At 46.0% G+C, this 21,686-nt stretch overlaps 1 protein-coding gene across 1 annotated transcript in view; it reads left to right on the top strand.

Annotated features, from left to right (window-relative positions):
* EZH1 (enhancer of zeste 1 polycomb repressive complex 2 subunit) overlaps nucleotides 1-21,686 on the top strand; it is a 193,759-nt gene that overhangs the window by 161,162 nt on the left and 10,911 nt on the right. The window contains exons 15-19 of the mRNA XM_063960040.1: nucleotides 1,733-1,858; nucleotides 2,296-2,474; nucleotides 4,023-4,118; nucleotides 4,790-4,871; nucleotides 7,260-7,340. Coding sequence (XP_063816110.1) covers nucleotides 1,733-1,858; nucleotides 2,296-2,474; nucleotides 4,023-4,118; nucleotides 4,790-4,871; nucleotides 7,260-7,340 — 564 coding nt within the window. The remainder of the gene's footprint in view (nucleotides 1-1,732; nucleotides 1,859-2,295; nucleotides 2,475-4,022; nucleotides 4,119-4,789; nucleotides 4,872-7,259; nucleotides 7,341-21,686) is intronic.

Raw genomic sequence — 21,686 nt, 5'->3', positions numbered from 1 at the left:
ATGAGGTTAGCTGGATTTCTATGTTGCTGTGAATCAGGTGAATGCGAGTGATGCAAGTGGCAGGGTCCTGGATTTGGTGAAATGTCACCAGCTATCAGAAGCAGAAGAGAGAGATAAATGTGGGTGTCAGAGGTTTGTGAAAGTTTTTTTATGGTGAGAGGTTGTAGAGGTTATTGTCAATGAGTATAGGGAAGTAAAAAGCTCATGAGTGCTAATAAGAGGGGAGTGTAGAATTGAGGGGGCAATATGTACAGAGGGCTGAGTTGCTGGGAGACTGAATGATGCAATGGCCTTTATGAATACTCCATGAAGAGCAATGCAGAAAATCAATTTGTGGAACATAGTTAGTTTGAGATGAAACCAGTGTTTTCTAGGCTGAGAGTGTAGGGTTTTACCTGTTCAAGTTAAAAGTGCAGGTGCCTATTTACTGGTGGTGTTCTGCTGTATGTTAACTGTGCATTATAGAGCAAAGTGACAAACAGGTATGTACAATCACATGTAAATCACAATGTATATAGTTGTCTACCAAATTGGTTGCATTTTGTTCTTAGAGGTCATGAGGTTTTTAGTTGATAAAATTTTACATACGCTGAAATACACAGATGATTGGGAATGAAAGGATAGGATGATGTTTTCTGTTTTGTCGGTGGGTTGTTTCCGTATGTTTTCGTCCTGGTAAGTCCTGGGTAAGTCTATATTGTAATATTTTCATAACCCTTTTAAAAAAAGCCCTTATAATAAAGCCCTGTTCAGCCGGCTGTTGTTCAGCCAGGCATCTTTCCTTATGAATGGTAAGTATCCATGTGTCTCTAGTAATTGCAATCAAGGCCTAACATCCCACCCCCGTTTACAGAGCATGCCATAAAACTCAGCTAAAACAAATACTAAGATAGCAGTTAACAACTATATAAAGTTGCAAGACAGTTTCATCCTACAATACAATGAATATAGCATATAATATACAAATTGACAGTGTAGATTACCTAGTTATATTAACACTATCACTGATGCATATATATTCTCAGCAGATCCAAAATGCAAAGTAGTGTAGATTACCTAGTTATATTAACACTATCACTGATGCATATATATTCTCAGCAGATCCAAAATGCAAAGTAGTGTAGATTACCTAGTTATATGGCAGTGATGCAAATCAGTCTCCTAGTTTCTGTACATAAAGTTTCCACTAAAGGTGCTGTTACCCTTTTAGCATGTCTGCATATTATTTGCTGTTGGTTTAGTAGCTCTGACTGGGTTTTTATGTTTTTGTTTTGTTTTTAATTTTTATCTATAATGTGCTCTGAGAATATACAGTAGCTATGGCCCAGATTTATCAAACCTTGGAGAGTGATACATTGCACAGTGATAAAGTGCCAACCAATCAGCTCCTAACTGCCATTTTTCAAACCCAGCCTGCAGCATGGCAGTTAGGAGCTGATTGGTTCGCATCTTATCACTGTGCAATTTATCACTCTCCAAGGCTTGATAAATCTAGGCATACATCTTTACAGGTAAGAGTGCTCCTGGAATTGTATGTGCAGATTGCTAATTGCCTGTGGCATGAACTGGCTTACTGGGAAAACTTTATTCACAAAATACTGCATTACCCTTTTGGCAGATGTAAACCAAAAAAACAAAGTATTTAATGTAAAAAGTTAAGTTTTTAAATGTTTGCTTGCCTGTAGGCTTTATAATTCTAAATATCCATAATGTAGTCTCTTCTCATATTCAGACAATTCGGCCAATCAGGTGTATAACTATCAGCCGTGTGACCACCCAGATCACCCATGTGACAGCACGTGTCCTTGCATCATGACGCAGAACTTCTGTGAAAAATTCTGTCAGTGCAACCCTGACTGTAAGTAACACCATAGAGCAACATTGCAGTACAAGGCATTGTACAGACTGATTCTTTTTCTATCTGTGAAAATGAGATTAGCATTTATTTTATAATTATGTTTTCACAAAGCAAAAAAAATATTTGGAGTGTTTTTTTCTTAACAATGCTATGTAAGTCTGGCCATAACCTAAGGGATTCACCAGGGAAGGGTACATTCTTAAATTACATATAGTAAGTACATTTGCTTCCTATGTAATAGTCTGGCTATTTTATTCTTTTCCCATTTCAAATATTCCAGAAATGACATTTCCCTAGATGTAGTTATGTGATATATTTTTTGATCAGATGGAATAATAGAACTATACTGTACTACAAAAGTCTGCATTGTAACAGCTGACACCCTGCATGCTCCTTGGTCCTTTATAAATAGGCTAGCCTCATCTGTTCCCCCGTAGGTCAGAACCGCTTCCCTGGTTGCCGATGTAAGACGCAGTGTAACACTAAGCAGTGCCCTTGTTACCTGGCTGTACGAGAGTGTGACCCTGATCTCTGCCTCACATGTGGTGCCGCTGAGCACTGGGACTCAAAGACTGTGTCATGCAAGAACTGCAGCATTCAGCGGGGCCTGAAGAAGGTGCGTAACTAGCCAGTACAAGAAAGTACTGTGTGAAAATAACTGATGAACAGACCTAGTTTTTGAAAGGTATTTTACAGTTATCAGCCGCAGTCTTTTCTTATTGTTGTGGATGCTATATTTCCATATATAGGCCCTCTGCTGCCATTGCTGTATATAGAAAACATTCAGTCCCCTTTTATGCCCATATGTGTATCTGCTGGAATATTCAGACCAGACTTTGACCATTTCAAAACCTTGTGTTACAGTAAGTGGCTTGAAATAATCCCCAATCTGCCTGTAGACAGCTTGTTGCTATATCAGTAGGGCTTAGTCCATAGACCAGGGGTCAGGGAACTTTTTTACTTTTTACCCCAAAATATATTTAGAATCGCCGACGTTACCCCCTTGATTTGAAAGGAAGGAAATCATGTATTATTGTGCATATATACTGGTTATCACTGTTTATATGGCATTTCTGAGATACATTCTGAGATATAGATTATTTCTATTTATTTATTTTGCATTATTTTCACCAATTATTTTTTGGCAAGGATGGGGTTAATTAACACTTTCTCCCCAAAACACCAGAATGAATGTAAGAAGGGGGGGGGGGACACGACTTTTAGGAGACAGATGGTCACATGCTCACCTCAGTAATGTCAGTGGGAATTTCCCACTGTTATGTGTGGGCCACTGTCTGATCCTGTGGAACTCCGTCAGCGGTCAGCCACAGAACACTTCAAGTTCTGTGTGTGGGTTGGCGGGCCACGGGCGGGAGGACAGGACAGCACGGGATGGTAGGGCGTGAGGGAGCACGGTGTGACCTCAGCACGCCACACCGCAGCCAGGAACACAGCACAGGCCGGCCAGGAGCACAGCGCAGGGTGGCCAGAAGCACAGGTCAAGGCGGCCAGGAGGGAGCGTGGTGTGACGTCAGCATGTCACATCGTGAGCTGGACGGGGCTGTGTCTCAGCAGCGCGACCGTCCATTACCCCCAGGAATTTTATTTTTACCCCATTTGGGGTAATTTACCCCTGTTCCCTGACCACTGCCATAGACAGTACTAAGGGCCTAATTCAGACCTGATTGTAGCAGCAAATTTGTTAGCAGATGGGCAAAACCATGTGCACTGCAGGGGAGGCAGATATAACATGTGCAGAGAGAGTTAGATTTGGGTGGGGTGTGTTCAAACTGAAATCTAAATTGCAGTGTAAAAATAAAGCAGCCAGTATTTACCCTGCACAGAAACAATATAACCCACCCAAATCTAACTCTCTCTGCAAATGTTATATCTGCCCCACCTGCAGTGCACATGGTTTTGCCCAACTGCTAACAAATTTGCTGCTGCGATCAGATCTGAATTACCTCCTAAGTCTAGAGCAGTTTTAACGCAACACATCATTTTACTGCAGAAATGTAAAAACAGGATTAACTTATCTTTTAAACTGAGATATCTCGGTCATTGCTGAGTTGCTGCCATAAGAATAAGTTACAGTGTATTTGTTCTCTTTTCCTGAACTTATGATGCAGCTGTCTTGATCAATACGTTTCCTTTCCTTCTGTAGCATCTGCTGCTGGCTCCCTCGGATGTTGCTGGATGGGGAACTTTCATTAAGGAGTCTGTTCACAAGAATGAGTTTATCTCAGAGTATTGTGGAGAGGTTAGTAAGCTACTATATCATTAATAAACTATACCAATCATGAAATGGTTGGTTGCCATTAGATTTCCTTTAATGGATATGGGGTTCATCAGCTGCATAGGACATTCTAGATGTACGTTTATTGTCAAGAACAGCCTCTACGTAATGTTGTTTATTATACAGAGCTTTCTTTCTTTATAATGTTTATAAGTAGCATTTATACACACAGAGGGTGACTAGTGCCAGCGATGGCAAACTTCCAGGTCATACACCCAGCAAACAGAGGAGCTTTTAATTCCACCCCCATAATGAACATTGGCATAGAACTTTGGGGCAGATGTATTAACCTGGAGAAGGCATAAGGAAGTGATAAACCAGTGATGACTGCAAGGTGATACACGCACCAGCCAATCAGCTCCTAACTGTTAATTTACATATTGGAGCTGATTGGCTGGTGCATGTATCACCTTGCATTTATCACTGGTTTATCACTTCCTTATGCCTTCTCCAGGTTAATACATCTGCCCCTTTATTAGGTGCATGACATATAATGGAACTAATACATTTATTATAGGTTTATGCAGACATACGTCATACATTATAATGGTGATCATAAATAGGAGTACTACTGTCCTTAAAAATATATTGTCTGTTATCAAAATTACTGTAAGGATTAATATTTCTGTGTTTAGCTGATTTCCCAAGATGAAGCAGATCGGCGAGGAAAGGTTTATGATAGATACATGTCCAGTTTTCTTTTCAATCTTAACAATGGTAAGTTCTGCCTAACTCCCATTGCTAGAAACTGTACACACGTCACATTCAACCCTTCCCTTTTGCTGGTATGTGTTGCATCAATCATCTTATGCTCATAAGATCGTTGAGTATATGGATGTAGTTTTGGATCGAACTGGGGCATCTTGCGTCCTTGTTGTCTCTCTGACCGCCTGGGAATTGTCAGACAAACTATGTTCAAGTCTTCCCTGGTCAGATTATGGCAACGTTTCATAAGATTTACTCTCTGATTTATGTCCTGATGTAAGTGTGCAATTCATTATATACAGAGAGCAAAGGTTTCTCAATAGGCATCCCTTCTGTTCTAGGGACAGATTCTCTGCTGTGCAGCCTTCTGCAGAAGACGGGGCTGTATTTATTATAAAATCAGTTTCTCCAGTACCTACTTGCAGACCAGTTATCCATTATATTGTAAGCTCTCTCATTAGCAGGGCCCTGCATTCCTTTTGGTTTTATGTCTGCATTAACGTTGCCTACTTTATTTGTCCCTGTTTCATTAATGTCTCACTGTTCAGCTCTTCGGAACACTGTGGCATCTTACAAATCTATGGTGATAATTCCTAAGTCAACTTGGCTACTGGTAAACAGAGTTGTCAGGGGAGGGGGGTTATAGAGACGATTAGAGAAACCTGTAAATATGGGTTCGCTATGTAATAACGCCACCCGGGATGCCGGATGTCACTATCCCGACATCGGCATCCTGAGCGTTGGGATGCAGGCAGGGTGGTGAGGGTAACTAAGCCCCTTGCAGACACCATAGAGGGGGAATCACCTACCTCGCCGGTATGGTGGCCCCGTCATCTGTATTGTGACTGCCGGGATCCCGACTGTCGTTACGCTAACCGCATACCATAAATTTACCCTGCCGCAGAGAGATTAGATGATGGAAGTTCGCTCACATATCCAAGATGCTTGTGAGAAATTGATTTTACTATAAATCCACACTGACCCTATGTCTAAAGTTTTCCAGTATGATTTTCCTTCTGAAGTTATAAAGAAACATTTATTGTACAGACAGGTTTTCAGTACATTATGTGTGCAGCTACAGTAAACAGCCCATTTTAAGCACTAGTCTTACTGACTTTGTACTGAAAATCCCACTTTGCTTCTGTCTGCACCATTCCATGTCCATCCTGCAGATAGAATGACTTTACTTTCTGTTGCTACATTTGTTTAGAGAGAATGCGAGATCAGAGAGGACCTTTGATGACCACTCATGGCTGCCTCCTGTGTGTAAACATAGTTGTGGTCTGCTTCAGAAATATGGTTACCCAAAGGCAGTACATAAAGACAGAGAATATCTTCTCATTAAGTTTCCTACACAACACAGGCAATGGGCGACTCGTTTTTTCTTTTCTGCCAGGTTCTGTAGGGGAGATTCTGTCAGCCTGTAAAAACATAATCCATGAGACTGTACATTGCCTAATCAGAAATAATGTTTTTTATCTGTTTTTCCAAACTACTTAGTTACTTTCTGTTTTATTAAAATACATATTGCAGTGCATTGATTTGTATAGAAAATTTAGTGCAAAAATTCCGGATATGTCCACTTACAGTCAGTACATCTTGCCTCCCTGCATATTAAACAACCCTTCCAGTCATGACGTCTTTTTGTGCGACTTTCTCCATTAAAATGCGTCTTCTTCACAAAACAATGTGAATAGGACGCACAAGCAGCTTATGCTGATTAAAATGATATGCAGCATACCTATATTCTGTTTGCATCTGTGGCTGCTCTTGCATATGAAATGTTTACAATGTTTTCCCAGAAAAAAGCTGTAATGTAGCATTCCATATGCAGATACAGCCACAGAAGCACACAGAATATAGACATGCCTTATTTCATTTTAATCAGCAGCGTCTGCTCGTATGCCATATTTGCATTGTGATGCGAATAAAACACATTTTCGGGAAAAAGACGCCCAACCCTGAGTTGCACCTGACCTGTCAGCTCACTCACGCCAGGCATCTCCCACTATGTGGCGTATTGAGGCAAGATGTAAAATGACACATCTGTAATACAAAATACTTGTATGTGATTCTCCACATAATGTGTTCCACCATTATACATAGTGGAGCTGATTCAGTCACACACAAGTCAGCCTCATTGCTTCCACAGAATATAAATGCAGATCTTGTATTCAGAGTTTGCTATACTGCCCCTATATATCCGCCAGCGAAGTGAGCTATCACTATCATTGCGCATTGTTTGCTCACCTCTGTATAACTGACAAATCCCCTACACACCCATGACATGCAAGGGCAGGATGCATACTGTATGCTCAGTTCTGGGCATGCTGAGTGTGACCAATAGTAAGAGCCGTCCAGGGTGTATTGTTTTGACTTTTCATTGTTTCTCCTGGACAGATTTTGTTGTGGACGCTACAAGAAAAGGAAATAAAATTCGTTTTGCAAACCACTCTGTGAATCCTAACTGTTACGCTAAAGGTGTGTATTACTGCTAGTGCATTAGTAGCTAAGATGCTCTGTGACTCTGCACTAAATATACTAGGGATGTATTATGTACTTACAAGACAGGAAAGCTCTTTGATCCCCAGCATACTCTTGCATACACAGCATAAGTGAATGTATGAGTTTTACATGCACCCAAAGTTATCAAGCGCCAACATATTTAGTTGTCTTATCTATAAGCAAATCGCATATATAAATAACTTTTCTCATACGTCCTAGAGGATGCTGGGGACTCCAAAAGGACCATGGGGTATAGACGGGATCCGCAGGAGACATGGGCACTTTAAGACTTTAAATGGGTGTGAACTGGCCCCTCCCTCTATGCCCCTCCTCCAGACCTCAGTTAGATCCTGTGCCAAGAGAGACTGGACACACACCAGGGGAGCTCTCCTGAGTTTCTCTGAAAAAATACTTCTTTTAGGTTTATTGTTTTCAGGGAGCACTGCTGGCAACAGGCTCCCTGCTTCGTGGGACTGAGGGGAGAGAAGCAGACCTACTTCTGTGAGTTAAAGGCTCTTCTTCTTAGGCTACTGGACACCATTATTAGCTCCAGAGGGTCTGATCACTTGGTATAGCCTAGCTGCTCGTTCCCGGAGCCGTGCCGTCGTCCCCCTCACAGAGCCAGAAGAAAGAAGCCGGGTGAGTAACCGAAGCAAAGAAGACTTCATTACAGACGGCAGAAGACTTCAGTCTCGGAGGTACTGCGCAGCGGTCGCACTGCGCGCCATTGCTCCCACACATAAGCAGCACTACATGGGTGCAGGGCGCAGGGGGGGCGCCCTGGGCAGCAATAATACCTCAAATTCAGCCTGGCAAAAGTAGTATACAGTGCATAGACACTGTATACTGACCCCCGCCAGTATTTTAAAAAATAGAGGGACATAAGCGCGGCATGAAGGAGGCTGGGCTTGGTCCTTCCAGCTCTACTCAGCACCATTTTCTCTCCACTGTGAGCTGCAGAGACGCTGGTCCTGGCCTCCTACACTTCTGTCACATGTAACAGGGTGCTAAACGGGGGGGGGGGGGGGGGGGCACAGCAAATTTTGGTGTTGATTATTATTTTAAACAGTGCTGACAGGTCTGGGGCATTATTATATACTTTCAGACCAGGTTGGGCGCTGGGTGTGAGCTGGCAAACTCCCTCTGTGTTCCTCTGATAGGCCTTATTGTGGGTCTGTCCCCTATAGCCGCTGTGATAGTGGTGTCGGTACGAGTGTCGACATGTCTGAGGCTGAAGGCTCTTCCCAGGAGGAGGCTGGTGTGGGGACAGAACAGTGTGGGGGAGTGAATCTGTCGACACCGCCGACTGCTGATTGGGCAAATATGTTGAGTGCCTTGAATGCAAATGTGGCTTTATTAAATAAGAGATTGGATAAATCTGAGGCTCAGAACCAAACATGGAGACAATACATGGAAGATGCTTTATCCCAAACGCAGTCTCCCTCAGGGTCACAGAAACGTCCGTTTACCCAAATAGCAAACACAGATACCGACACGGATTCGGATTCCAGTGTCGACTATGGTGATGCCAGGTTGAATGCTAAACTGGCTAAGAGCATTCACTACATGATTGTGGCAATAAAAGAAGTGTTACATATCACGGAAGACCCTGCTGTTCCTGAGACAAGGGTCTGTATGTTTAAAGGAAAGAAACCTCCGGTAACGTTTCCTCCCTCTCATAAACTGAACACTCTTTTTGAAAAGGCTTGGGAAAATCCTGACAAAAAGTTGCTGATTTCCAAGAGAATTATTATGGCATACCCGTTCCCCTCTGAGGATAGGACTAAGTGGGAGTCAACCCCCAATGTGGACAAGGCTCTAGCACGGGCTGTCCAAGAAGGTGGCGCTTCCGTCCCCTGACACGGCAGCCCTAAAGGATCCTGCAGATCGTAAGCAGGAAACTACTTTGAAATCTATTTACGCCACTACGGGTACCCTGCTCAGACCTGCAGTAGCATCGGCATGGGTGAGTAGTGCAATTGAAAAGTGGGAGGATAACTTATCATCTGACTTGGACACCCTGGATAGGTATAGCATTCTTTTGACACTGGGTCATATCAGGGACGCTGCAGTCTATCTAAGGTAGGCTGCGAGAGATATTGGTCTCTTGGGATCAAGGGCCAATGCCATGGCAATCTCGGCTAGGAGAGCGTTATGGTCTCATCAATGGAATGGTGATGCTGACTCTAAGAAAACTATGGAGTCTCTACCGTATAAAGGTGGTGTATTGTTTGGTGAAGGCCTTGCTGATTTGGTATCTACGGCTACCGCGGGTAAGTAATCTTTTCTACCGTATGTTCCTGCACAACAAAAGAAAACGTCTCTTTATCAGCTGTAGTCCTTTCGGTCTAATAAATTCAAAAAAAGGACGAGGGTCCTCCTTCCTCCTTCCTTGCTGCTAGAGGTAGGGGAAGAGGAAAAAAGTCGCCGGCTGTGGCAAGCTCCCAAGAGCAGAAGTCCTCCTCGGCCGCTGCCAAATCCACCGCATGACGCTGGGGCTCCACTGCTGGAGTCCACTCCGGTGAGGGCACGTCTTCAACTCTTCAGTCAGGTCTGGGCTCGTTCGGCCCTGGACCCTTGGGTGCTAGAAATAGTGGTCCAAGGATACAAACTGGAGTTTCAAGACGTGCCCCCTTACCGATTTTTCAAATCGGACTTACCAGCTTCTCTTCCAGAAAGGGAGGTAGTATGCGCTGCGATACAAAAGCTGTGTCTACAGCAAGTTATTGTCACAGTCCCCCCGTCACAACGGGGAGAAGGTTTTTATTCAAACCTGTTCGTTGTCCTGAAGCCGGATGGCTCGGTCAGACCGCTTCTGAACCTAAAATCCCTCAATTTCTTTCTAAAAAATTCAAATTCAAGATGGAATCTCTCCGAGCAGTAATCTCCAGTCTGGAAGGGGGGGATTTTATGGCGTCGGTCGACATAAAAGATGCCTACTTGCATGTCCCAATATATCCTCCACATCAAGCATTCCTGAGGTTTGCTGTTCAGGATTGTCATTACCAGTTTCAGACGTTGCCGTTTGGTCTTTCCACGGCTCGCGAGGGTTTTCACCAAAGTAATGGCGGAAATGATGGTGATCCTGGCGTACTTGGATGATCTCCTGATAAAGGCGAGATCAAAGGAGCAGTTACTAAGAAACGTTGCGCTCTCCCTGACAGTCCTGAAACAACATGGTTGGCTCCTAAATTTGCCAAAGTCACAGTTGGTTCCGACAACACGGCTGTCATTCTTGGGCATGATCTTAGACACGGAACTGCAGAGAGTGTTTCTCCCAGTAGATAAAGCTCTGGAAATCCAGAACATGGTCAAGGAGATTCTGAAACCGGCAAGTGTGTCGATTCATCAATGCACGCGGGTGCTGGGGAAGATGGTGGCAGCATACGAAGCCATTCCGTTTGGCAGATTCCATGCCAGGGTGTTTCAGTGGGACCTGTTGGTCAAGTGGTTCGGGTCTCACCTGCACATGCACCGGAAAATAAGCCTATCCTCCAGGACCAGAGTATCTCTCCTGTGATGGCTCCAAAGTTCTCACCTCCTGGAGGGGCGCAGGTTTGGGATCCAGGACTGGGTCCTGGTGACCACAGATGCAAGTCTCCGAGGCTGGGGAGCAGTCGCATGGGGAAAATTTCCAGGGAAAATGGTCAAGCCAGGAAGCTTGTCTGCAAATAAACATTCTGAAATTGAGAGCCATCTACAACGGCCTTCTACAAGCGGACCATCTTCTTCGCGGTCTGCCCGTCCTGATTCAGTCAGACAACATTACAGCAGTGGCGTACATAAACCGCCAGGGTGGAACAAAGAGCAGAGCGGCGATGGTCGAGGCCACAAAAGTTCTCCGCTGGGCGGAAAAACATGCAAGCGCTCTGTCAGCGGTCTTCATTCCGGGCGTGGACAACTGGGAAGCAGACTTCCTCAGCAGACACGGTCTTCATCCAGGAGAGTGGGGTCTGCATCAAGAGGTCTTTGCAGAAGTGACAAGTCGTTGGGGAATTCCTCAAATAGACATGATGGCGTCTCGCCTCAACAAGAAGCTTCAGCGGTATTGTTCCAGATCAAGGGACCCTGAAGCCAGTGCAGTGGACGCCCTGGTGTCACCGTGGGTGCTTCAGTCGGTATATGTATTCCCTCCGCTTCCACTCATTCCAAAGGTGATAAGGATCATAAGAAGAACAAGGGTTCAGGCGATACTCATTGTTCCAGATTGGCCAAGGAGGGCCTGGTATCCGGATCTTCAGGAATTACTCATAGGAGATCCCTGGCCTCTTCCTCTGAGAGAGGACCTATTACAGCAAGGGCTGTGCGTGTTCCAAGACTTACCGCGGTTGCGTTTGACGGCGTGGCGGTTGAACGCCAAACCCTAGCTCGGAAGGGTATTCCCGGTGAAGTCATCCCCACTCCACTTAAAGCTAGAAAGGAAGTAACGGCGAAGCATTATCACCGTATTTGGAGAAAATATGTGTCTTGGTGTGAATCCAAGAAGGCTCCTACGGAAGAATTTCAGCTGGGTCGTTTCCTCCAGTTTTTGCAAGCAGGTGTGGATGCGGGCCTAAAGTTGGGCTCCATTAAAGTGCAGATTTCGGCCTTATCGATTTTCTTTCAAAAAGAATTGGCCGCCCTTCCAGAGGTTCAGACTTTCGTGAAGAGAGTGCTGCACATCCAACCTCCATTTGTGCCCCTGGTGGCACCATGGGATCTTAACGTGGTGTTGCAGTTTCTTATGTCACACTGGTTTGAACCTTTACGAAAGGTTGAGTTAAAATTTCTCACTTGGAAGGTCGTCATGCTTTTAGCCTTGGCGTCCGCAAGGCGGGTGTCGGAATTAGCGGCTTTGTCTTACAAGAGCCCCTATTTGATCTTCCATGAAGATAGAGCGGAATTGAGAACTCGTCAACAATTTCTGACAAAGGTGGTTTCTTCGTTTAACATGAACCAACCTATTGTGGGGCCTGTGGCTACTGAAGCCTTGGCTGATTCAATGTCTCTCGATGCAGTAAGAGCTTTGAAAGTTTATGCAGCCAGAACGGCTCGTATTAGGAAAACAGAGGCTCTGTTCATCCTGTATGCTCCCAACAAAATTGGGGCTCCTGCTTCTAAACAGACTATTGCACGCTGGATCTGTGATATGATTCGGCATGCTCATTCTACTGCTGGATTGCCGTTACCGGATTCGGTGAAGGCCCATTCTACTAGGAAGGTGGGCTCATCTTGGGCGGCTGCCCGAGGAGTCTCGGCGGTTCAACTTTGCCGAGCAGCTACTTGGTTGGGTTTAAACAATTTTGCTAAGTTCTACAAGTTTGATACCCTAGCTGATGAGGACCTCATGTTTGCTCAATCGGTGCTGCAGAGGCGTCCGCACTCTCCCGCCCGGTTTGGAGCTTTGGTATAAACCCCATGGTCCTTTTGGAGTCCCCAGCATCCTCTAGGACGTATGAGAAAATAGGATTTTAATACCTACTGGTAAATCCTTTTCTCTTAGAGGATGCTGGGCGCCCGTCCCAGTGCGGACTCTGGCTGCAGTACTTGTTAGTAGTTATTGCTTAGGTTACACGACGGTTGTGTTTCGGTTAAGATCAGCCTGTTGCTGATTTTGGTTCATGCCGTTAACTGGTATTAGTTAAAAGCCATGTTGTACGGTGTGTTGTGGTGTGAGCTGGTATGTATCTCACCCTTGGTTTAACAAAAATCCTTTTCCTCGAAATGTCTGTCTCCCTGGGCACTGTTCCTATAACTGAGGTCTGAAGGAGGGGCATAGAGGGAGGGGCCAGTTCACACCCATTTAAAGTCTTAAAGTGCCCATGTCTCCTGCAGATCCCGTCTATACCCCATGGTCCTTTTGGAGTCCCCAGCATCCTCTACGGACTAAGAGAAAAGGATTTACTGGTAGCTATTAAAATCCTATTTATAAACTATATTGAAATACATATTTATTATTCATTTATTTCAGTTTACATTGACTGGTTATGATTAGTTTAGCACAATGGTGTTAGTAACACACTCATGCAATGGAGGTGCTCAGTGGAAATGAGGAACCTGCAACATGTACATGGATTTTTAATTTGTACTGCCATCAAGTAGCTTCTGCCATAGCGTCTACTCCAGTAACTTCTAACATAGTGGCATGAGCCTATGTCTAACCAGCAGCAAAATACACATACCTGGTATTATATTTCAATATATATCTAGTTGAAAAGTGGCCCAAGTAATGTTGTGGCATGTACCTCTTTTCCACTGAGCCCCTCAATTGTTGTGCACTGAGTAAGTGACACCCTTTAGCATTACCAGTATTCATATACTGGTTCTTTTGGCTAATTTATTATTTATTTATTACCAGTTATTTATATAGCGCACACATATTCCGCAGGGTTTTACAGAGACTATTTGGCCATTCACATTAGTCCCTGTCCCAGTGGAGCTTACAGTCTATAGGGGTAATTCCAAGTTGATCGCAGCAGGAAATTTTTTAGCAGTTGGGCAAAACCAGGGCCCTCATTCCGAGTCGTTCGCTCGGTAATTTTCATCGCATCGCAGTGAAATTCCGCTTAGTACGCATGCGCAATATTCGCACTGCGACTGCGCCAAGTAATTTAACAATGAAGATAGTATTTTTACTCACGGCTTTTTCTTCGCTCCAGCGATCGTAGTGTGATTGACAGGAAATGGGTGTTACTGGGCGGAAACACGGCGTTTTATGGGCGTGTGGATAAAAACGCTACCGTTTCCGGAAAAAACGCAGGAGTGGCCGGAGAAACGGAGGAGTGTCTGGGCGAACGCTGGGTGTGTTTGTGACGTCAAACCAGGAACGACAAGCACTGAACTGATCGCAGATGCCGAGTAAGTCTGAAGCTACTCTGAAACTGCTAAGTAGTTTGTAATCGCAATATTGCGATTACATCGTTCGCAATTTTAAGAAGCTAAGATTCACTCCCAGTAGGCGGCGGCTTAGCGTGTGTAACTCTGCTAAAATCGCCTTGCGAGCGATCAACTCGGAATGAGGGCCCATGTGCACTGCAGGGGAGGCAGATATAACATGTGCAGAGAGAGTTAGATTTGGGTGTGGTGTGTTCAATCTGCAATCTAAATTGCAGTGTAAAAATAAAGCAGCCAGTATTTACCCTGCACAGAAACAAAATAACCCACCCAAATCTAACTCTCTCTGCACATGTTATATCTGCCTCCCCTGCAGTGCACATGGTTTTGCCCAACTGCCAAAAAAATTCCTGCTGCGATAAACTTGGAATTACCCCCTATATTCCCTACCACATGCTTACACACATACACCTTAGGGTTAATTTTTTGTTGGGAGCCAATTAACCTACCAGTATATTTCTCTAACGTCCTAAGTGGATGCTGGGGACTCCGTCAGGACCATGGGGAATAGCGGCTCCGCAGGAGACAGGGCACAAAAATAAAGCTTTAGGATCAGGTGGTGTGTACTGGCTCCTCCCCCTATGACCCTCCTCCAAGCCTCAGTTAGGTTTTTGTGCCCGTCCGAGCAGGGTGCAATCTAGGTGGCTCTCTTAAAGAGCTGCTTAGAAAAAGTTTTTTAGGTTTTTTATTTTCAGTGAGTCCTGCTGGCAACAGGCTCACTGCATCGAGGGACTTAGGGGAGAGAATTTCAACTCACCTGCGTGCAGGATGGATTGGATTCTTAGGCTACTGGACACCATTAGCTCCAGAGGGAGTCGGAACACAGGTCTCACCCTGGGGTTCGTCCCGGAGCCGCGCCGCCGACCCCCCTTACAGATGCTGAAGATTGAAGGTCCGGAAACAGGCGGCAGAAGGCTTTTCAGTCTTCATGAAGGTAGCGCACAGCACTGCAGCTGTGCGCCATTGTTGTCACACACTTCACACCAAGCGGTCACGGAGGGTGCAGGGCGCTGCTGGGGGCGCCCTGGGCAGCAATATTTTATTACCTTAAGGCAAAAGAATACATCACATATAGCCATTAAGGCTATATGTATGTATTTAACCCATGCCAGTTATCTAAATCCACGGGAGGAAAGCCCACCGAAATAGGGGGCGGGGCTTATTCTCCTCAGCACACAGCGCCATTTTCCTGCTCAGCTCCGCTGTGAGGAAGGCTCCCAGGACTCTCCCCTGCACTGCACTACAGAAACAGGGTAAAACAGAGAGGGGGGGCATTTTTTGGCGATATACTGGATATATTTAAGCTGCTATAAGGAACAACACTTATATAAGGTTGTTCCCATATATATTATAGCGCTTGGGTGTGTGCTGGCAAACTCTCCCTCTGTCTCCCCAAAGGGCTAGTGGGGTCCTGTCTTCGATAAGAGCATTCCCTGTGTGTCTGCTGTGTGTCGGTACGTGTGTGTCGACATGTATGAGGACGATGTTGGCGTGGAGGCAGAGCAATTGCCGATAATGGTGATGTCACCCCCCAGGGAGTCGACACCGGAATGGATGGCTTTGTTTATGGAATTACGTGATAATGTCAGCACATTACAAAAATCAGTTGACGACATGAGACGGCCGGCAAACCAGTTAGTACCTGCCCAGGCGTCTCAGACACCGTCAGGGGCTGTAAAGCGCCCTTTACCTCAGTCGGTCGACACAGACCCAGACACAGACACTGAATCTAGTGTCGACGGTGATGAAACAAACGTATTTTCAAGTAGGGCCACACGTTATATGATCACGGCAATGAAGGAGGCTTTGCATATCTCTGATGCTGCAAGTACCACAAAAAGGGGTATTATGTGGGGGGTGAAAAAACTACCTGTAGTTTTTCTAGAATCAGAGGAATTAAATGATGTATGTGATGAAGCGTGGTTTAACCCAGATAGAAAAATGCTAATTTCAAAAAAGTTATTAGCATTATACCCTTTCCCGCCAGAGGTTAGGGCGCGCTGGGAAACACCCCCTAGGGTGGATAAGGCGCTCACACGCTTATCAAAACAAGTGGCGTTACCGTCTCCGGATACGGCCGCCCTCAAGGATCCAGCAGATAGGAGACTGGAAACTACCCTAAAAAGTATATACACACATACTGGTGTTATACTGCGACCGGCCATCGCCTCAGCCTGGATGTGCAGTGCTGGGGTCGTCTGGTTGGATTCCCTGACTGAAAATATTGATACCCTGGATAGGGACAGTATTTTATTGACTATAGAGCAATTAAAGGATGCTTTCCTTTATATGCGAGATGCGCAGAGAGATATTTGCACTCTGGCATCGAGAGTAAATGCGATGTCCATATCTGCCAGAAGGAGTTTATGGACGCGACAGTGGTCAGGTGATGCGGATTCCAAACGACATATGGAAGTATTGCCGTATAAAGGGGAGGAATTATTTGGCGTCGGTCTATCGGATCTGGTGGCCACGGCAACTGCCGGAAAATCCACCTTTTTACTTCAGACCCCCTCCCAACAGAAAAAGACACCGTCTTTTCAGCCGCAGTCCTTTCGGTCCTATAAGAACAAGCGGACAAAAGGACAGTCATATCTGCCTAGGGGCAGAGGAAGGGGTAAGAGAGGGCAGCAAGCAGCCCCTGCCCAGGAACAGAAGCCCTCCCAGGGTTCTGCAAAGCCCTCAGCATGACGCTGGGGCCTTACAAGCGGACTCAGGAACGGTGGGGGGTCGACTCAAGAATTTCAGCGCACAGTGGGCTTGCTCACAGGTGGACCCCTGGATTCTGCAGGTAGTATCTCAGGGTTACAGGTTGGAATTCGAGAAGTCTCCCCCTCGCCGGTTCCTAAAGTCTGCTTTGCCAACGTCTCCCTCAGACAGGGAGACGGTATTGGAAGCCATTCACAAGCTGTTTGCTCAGCAGGTGATAGTCAAGGTACCCCTCCTACAACAGGGAAAGGGGTATTACTCCACGCTATTTGTGGTACCGAAGCCGGACGGCTCGGTAAGACCTATTCTAAATCTGAAATCTTTGAACCTGTACATACAAAAATTCAAGTTCAAGATGGAGTCACTCAGAGCAGTGATAGCGAATCTGGAAGAAGGGGACTTTATGGTGTCCCTGGACATAAAGGATGCTTACCTGCATGTCCCAATTTGCCCTTCACATCAAGGGTACCTCAGGTTCGTGGTGCAAAACTGTCATTATCAGTTTCAGACGCTGCCGTTTGGATTGTCCACGGCACCTCGGGTCTTTACCAAGGTAATGGCCGAAATGATGATTCTTCTGCGAAGAAGAGGCGTATTAATTATCCCTTACTTGGACGATCTCCTGATAAGGGCAAGGTCCAGAGAACAGCTGGAGGACGGAGTAGCACTAACCCAAGTAGTGCTGCAACAACACGGGTGGATTCTGAATTTTCCAAAATCTCAGTTGACCCCGACAACACGTCTGCTGTTCCTGGGAATGATTCTGGACACGGTTCAGAAAAAGGTGTTTCTTCCGGAGGAGAAAGCCAGGGAGTTATCCGAACTTGTCAGGAACCTCCTAAAACCAGGGACAGTGTCTGTACATCAATGCACAAGAGTCCTGGGAAAGATGGTAACTTCTTACGAAGCGATTCCATTCGGCAGATTCCACGCACGAACTTTTCAGTGGGATCTGCTGGACAAATGGTCCGGATCGCATCTGCAGATGCATCAGCGGATAACCTTATCGCCACGGACAAGGGTGTCTCTTCTGTGGTGGTTGCAGAGTGCTCATCTGTTAGAGGGCCGCAGATTCGGCATACAGGACTGGGTCCTGGTGACCACGGATGCCAGTCTGAGAGGCTGGGGAGCGGTCACACAAGGAAGAAACTTCCAGGGAGTATGGTCAAGCCTGGAGATGTCTCTTCACATAAATATACTGGAGCTAAGAGCGATTTACAATGCTCTAAGTCTGGCAAAACCCCTGGTTCAGGGTCAGCCGGTGTTGATCCAGTCGGACAACATCACGGCAGTCGCCCACGTAAACAGACAGGGCGGCACAAGAAGCAGGACAGCAATGGCAGAAGCTGCAAGGATTCTTCGCTGGGCGGAAGATCATGTGATAGCACTGTCAGCAGTATTCATTCCGGGAGTGGACAACTGGGAAGCAGACTTCCTCAGCAGACACGATCTACACCCGGGAGAGTGGGGACTTCATCCAGAAGTCTTCCACATGATTGTGAACCGTTGGGAAAAACCAATGGTGGATATGATGGCGTCCCGCCTCAACAAAAAACTGGACAGGTATTGCGCCAGGTCAAGAGATCCTCAGGCAATAGCTGTGGACGCTCTGGTAACACCGTGGGTGTTCCAGTCAGTGTATGTGTTCCCTCCTCTGCCTCTCATACCAAAAGTACTGAGAATTATACGGCAGAAGGGAGTAAGAACGATACTAGTGGCTCCGGATTGGCCAAGAAGAACTTGGTACCCGGAACTTCAAGAGATGCTCACGGAGGATCCGTGGCCTCTACCTCTAAGACGGGACCTGCTTCAGCAGGGACCGTGTCTATTCCAAGACTTACCGCGGCTGCGTTTGACGGCATGGCGGTTGAACGCCGAATTCTAAAGGAAAAAGGCATTCCGGAAGAGGTCATTCCTACACTGGTAAAAGCCAGGAAGGAGGTGACTGCACAACATTATCACCGCATTTGGAGAAAATATGTTGCGTGGTGTGAGGCCAGGAAGGCCCCCACGGAGGAATTTCAACTGGGTCGATTCCTACATTTCCTGCAAACAGGATTGTCTATGGGCCTCAAATTGGGGTCCATTAAGGTTCAAATTTCGGCCCTGTCGATTTTCTTCCAGAAAGAATTGGCTTCAGTTCCTGAAGTCCAGACTTTTGTAAAAGGAGTACTACATATACAGCCCCCGGTTGTGCCCCCAGTGGCACCGTGGGATCTTAATGTAGTCTTGGATTTTCTCAAATCCCATTGGTTTGAGCCGCTCAAATCGGTGGAGCTGAAGTATCTCACATGGAAAGTAACCATGCTACTGGCCCTGGCTTCAGCCAGGAGAGTATCAGAATTGGCGGCTTTATCATATAAGAGCCCATATCTGATTTTCCATACGGACAGGGCAGAACTGCGGACGCGTCCTCATTTTCTGCCTAAGGTGGTGTCAGCGTTTCACCTGAACCAGCCTATTGTGGTGCCTGCGGCTACTAACGAGTTGGAGGATTCCAAGTTGTTGGACGTGGTCCGGGCATTGAAAATATATATTTCAAGAACGGCGGGAGTCAGAAAGTCTGACTCACTGCTTATATTGTATGCACCCAACAAGATGGGTGCTCCTGCTTCTAAGCAGACGATTGCTCGTTGGATTTGTAGCACAATTCAACTTGCACATTCTGTGGCAGGCTTGCCACAACCTAAATCTGTCAAGGCCCATTTCACAAGGAAAGTGGGCTCATCCTGGGCGGCTGCCCGGGGAGTCTCGGCATTACAACTCTGCCGAGCTGCTACTTGGTCAGGGGCAAATACGTTTGCAAAATTCTACAAATTTGATACCCTGGCTGAGGAGGACCTTGAGTTCTCTCATTCGGTGCTGCAGAGTCATCCGCACTCTCCCGCCCGTTTGGGAGCTTTGGTATAATCCCCATGGTCCTGACGGAGTCCCCAGCATCCACTTAGGACGTTAGAGAAAATAAGAATTTACTTACCGATAATTCTATTTCTCGTAGTCCGTAGTGGATGCTGGGCGCCCATCCCAAGTGCGGATTGTCTGCAATACTTGTACATAGTTATTGTTACAAAAAAATCGGGTTGTTATTTGTTGTGAGCCGTCTGTTCAGAGGCTCCTACGTTTGTCATACTGTTAACTGGGTTCAGATCACAAGTTATACGGTGTGATTGGTGTGGCTGGTATGAGTCTTACCCGGGGTTCAATATCCTTCCTTATTGTGTACGCTCGTCCGGGCACAGTATCCTAACTGAGGCTTGGAGGAGGGTCATAGGGGGAGGAGCCAGTACACACCACCTGATCCTAAAGCTTTATTTTTGTGCCCTGTCTCCTGCGGAGCCGCTATTCCCCATGGTCCTGACGGAGTCCCCAGCATCCACTACGGACTACGAGAAATAGAATTATCGGTAAGTAAATTCTTATTTTTTGGCTTGTGGGAGGAAACTAGAGTACCGCAAGGAAACCCACGCAAGTACAGGGAGAATCTAAACTCCACACATTTAGGGCCATGGTGGAAATCGAACTCATGATCTCAGTGCTGTGAGACAGTAATGCTAACCATTACACCATCCATACTGCCCAAATGACTAATGATGAATTACCTCAGTTTCATCTGCTGTACTGCATAATTTCCAGTTTATGGGCCCTCACCATCTTACCGCTACGTGCAAATATGCACCCACTTTCTGAGTATTGCTGTGCTATATTCACTGTTCAGACACCACTTGTTGGTGGACACTATATCCTGCTTGTAGTAAGTTTTATTATACCCAATAGGATGTACTTACAGTATCTGCCTCCTTTCAGTATGTTTGTTTCTGAATTAAAGATACCGGTTACAAGGTTCTTCAGCATGTTGTGAACATGTAGTTGTGTTATCTACACATATGTCCTCATACATCTTCACTGCGGTCAAACAGCCCTGCTTGGCATGCCAGGTCACATGATAATCTTCTTCATCTGTCGTCTTTTTTGCTGAAAATGCGTCTTGGTCGCAACACAATGGGACTGGGGTGCACAAGAACACTGTGTTAATTTGATATGCAATACTTGTATACCTGTGTGTCCCTGAATCTCTGAATCTGTATACGAAGTACTACAATGTACTATAGCAATTGTATTTTTCTCATACGTCCTAGAGGATGCTGGGCTCCACTTCATGACCATGGGGTATAGACGGGATCCGCAGGAGACATGGGCACTCTAAAGACTTTTCATTGGGTGTGAACTGGATCCCCCCTCTATGCCCCTCCTCCAGACCTCAGTTGTAGAAATGTGCCCAGGAAGACTGGATGCACTCTGAGGAGCTCTACTGAGTTTCTCTGAAAAGACTTATGTTAGGTTTTTTAAAGAGTTTCATGGCTCTGCTTCTGGCTGACAGGACACCATTAGCTCCTGAAGTGAACTGAAGCCGTGCCTAGATGCTCCCACAGCACGCCGTCACCCCCCTCACAGAGCCAGAAGTCAGAAGACAGGTGAGTGTTAGAAGACAGATCTTCAGTCAAGAAAGTGACGGCTAAAGGTACCGCGCGGCTGGCGGGAGCGCAGCGCGCCATGTTGCCCACACATACACAGGCACTGCAGGGCGCGGGGGGGCGCCCTGGGCAGCATGAAACCTATGGAAACTGGCATAAATAAGGGGCATAAGTTGCTGAGGCACAGTCCTACCCCCACCAGTATAAAAAAATGACCTCATACAAGCTGAGGAGAAACACACCTTTGAAAAGTGGAGCTTCCTCCTCA

The sequence above is a fragment of the Pseudophryne corroboree genome, chromosome 3 (genome assembly GCF_028390025.1).
Source record: "Pseudophryne corroboree isolate aPseCor3 chromosome 3, aPseCor3.hap2, whole genome shotgun sequence".
Taxonomy (NCBI): domain Eukaryota; kingdom Metazoa; phylum Chordata; class Amphibia; order Anura; family Myobatrachidae; genus Pseudophryne; species Pseudophryne corroboree.
Note: the sequence above shows the minus strand (reverse complement) of the source record. Positions and strands in the feature narration are given on the sequence as shown.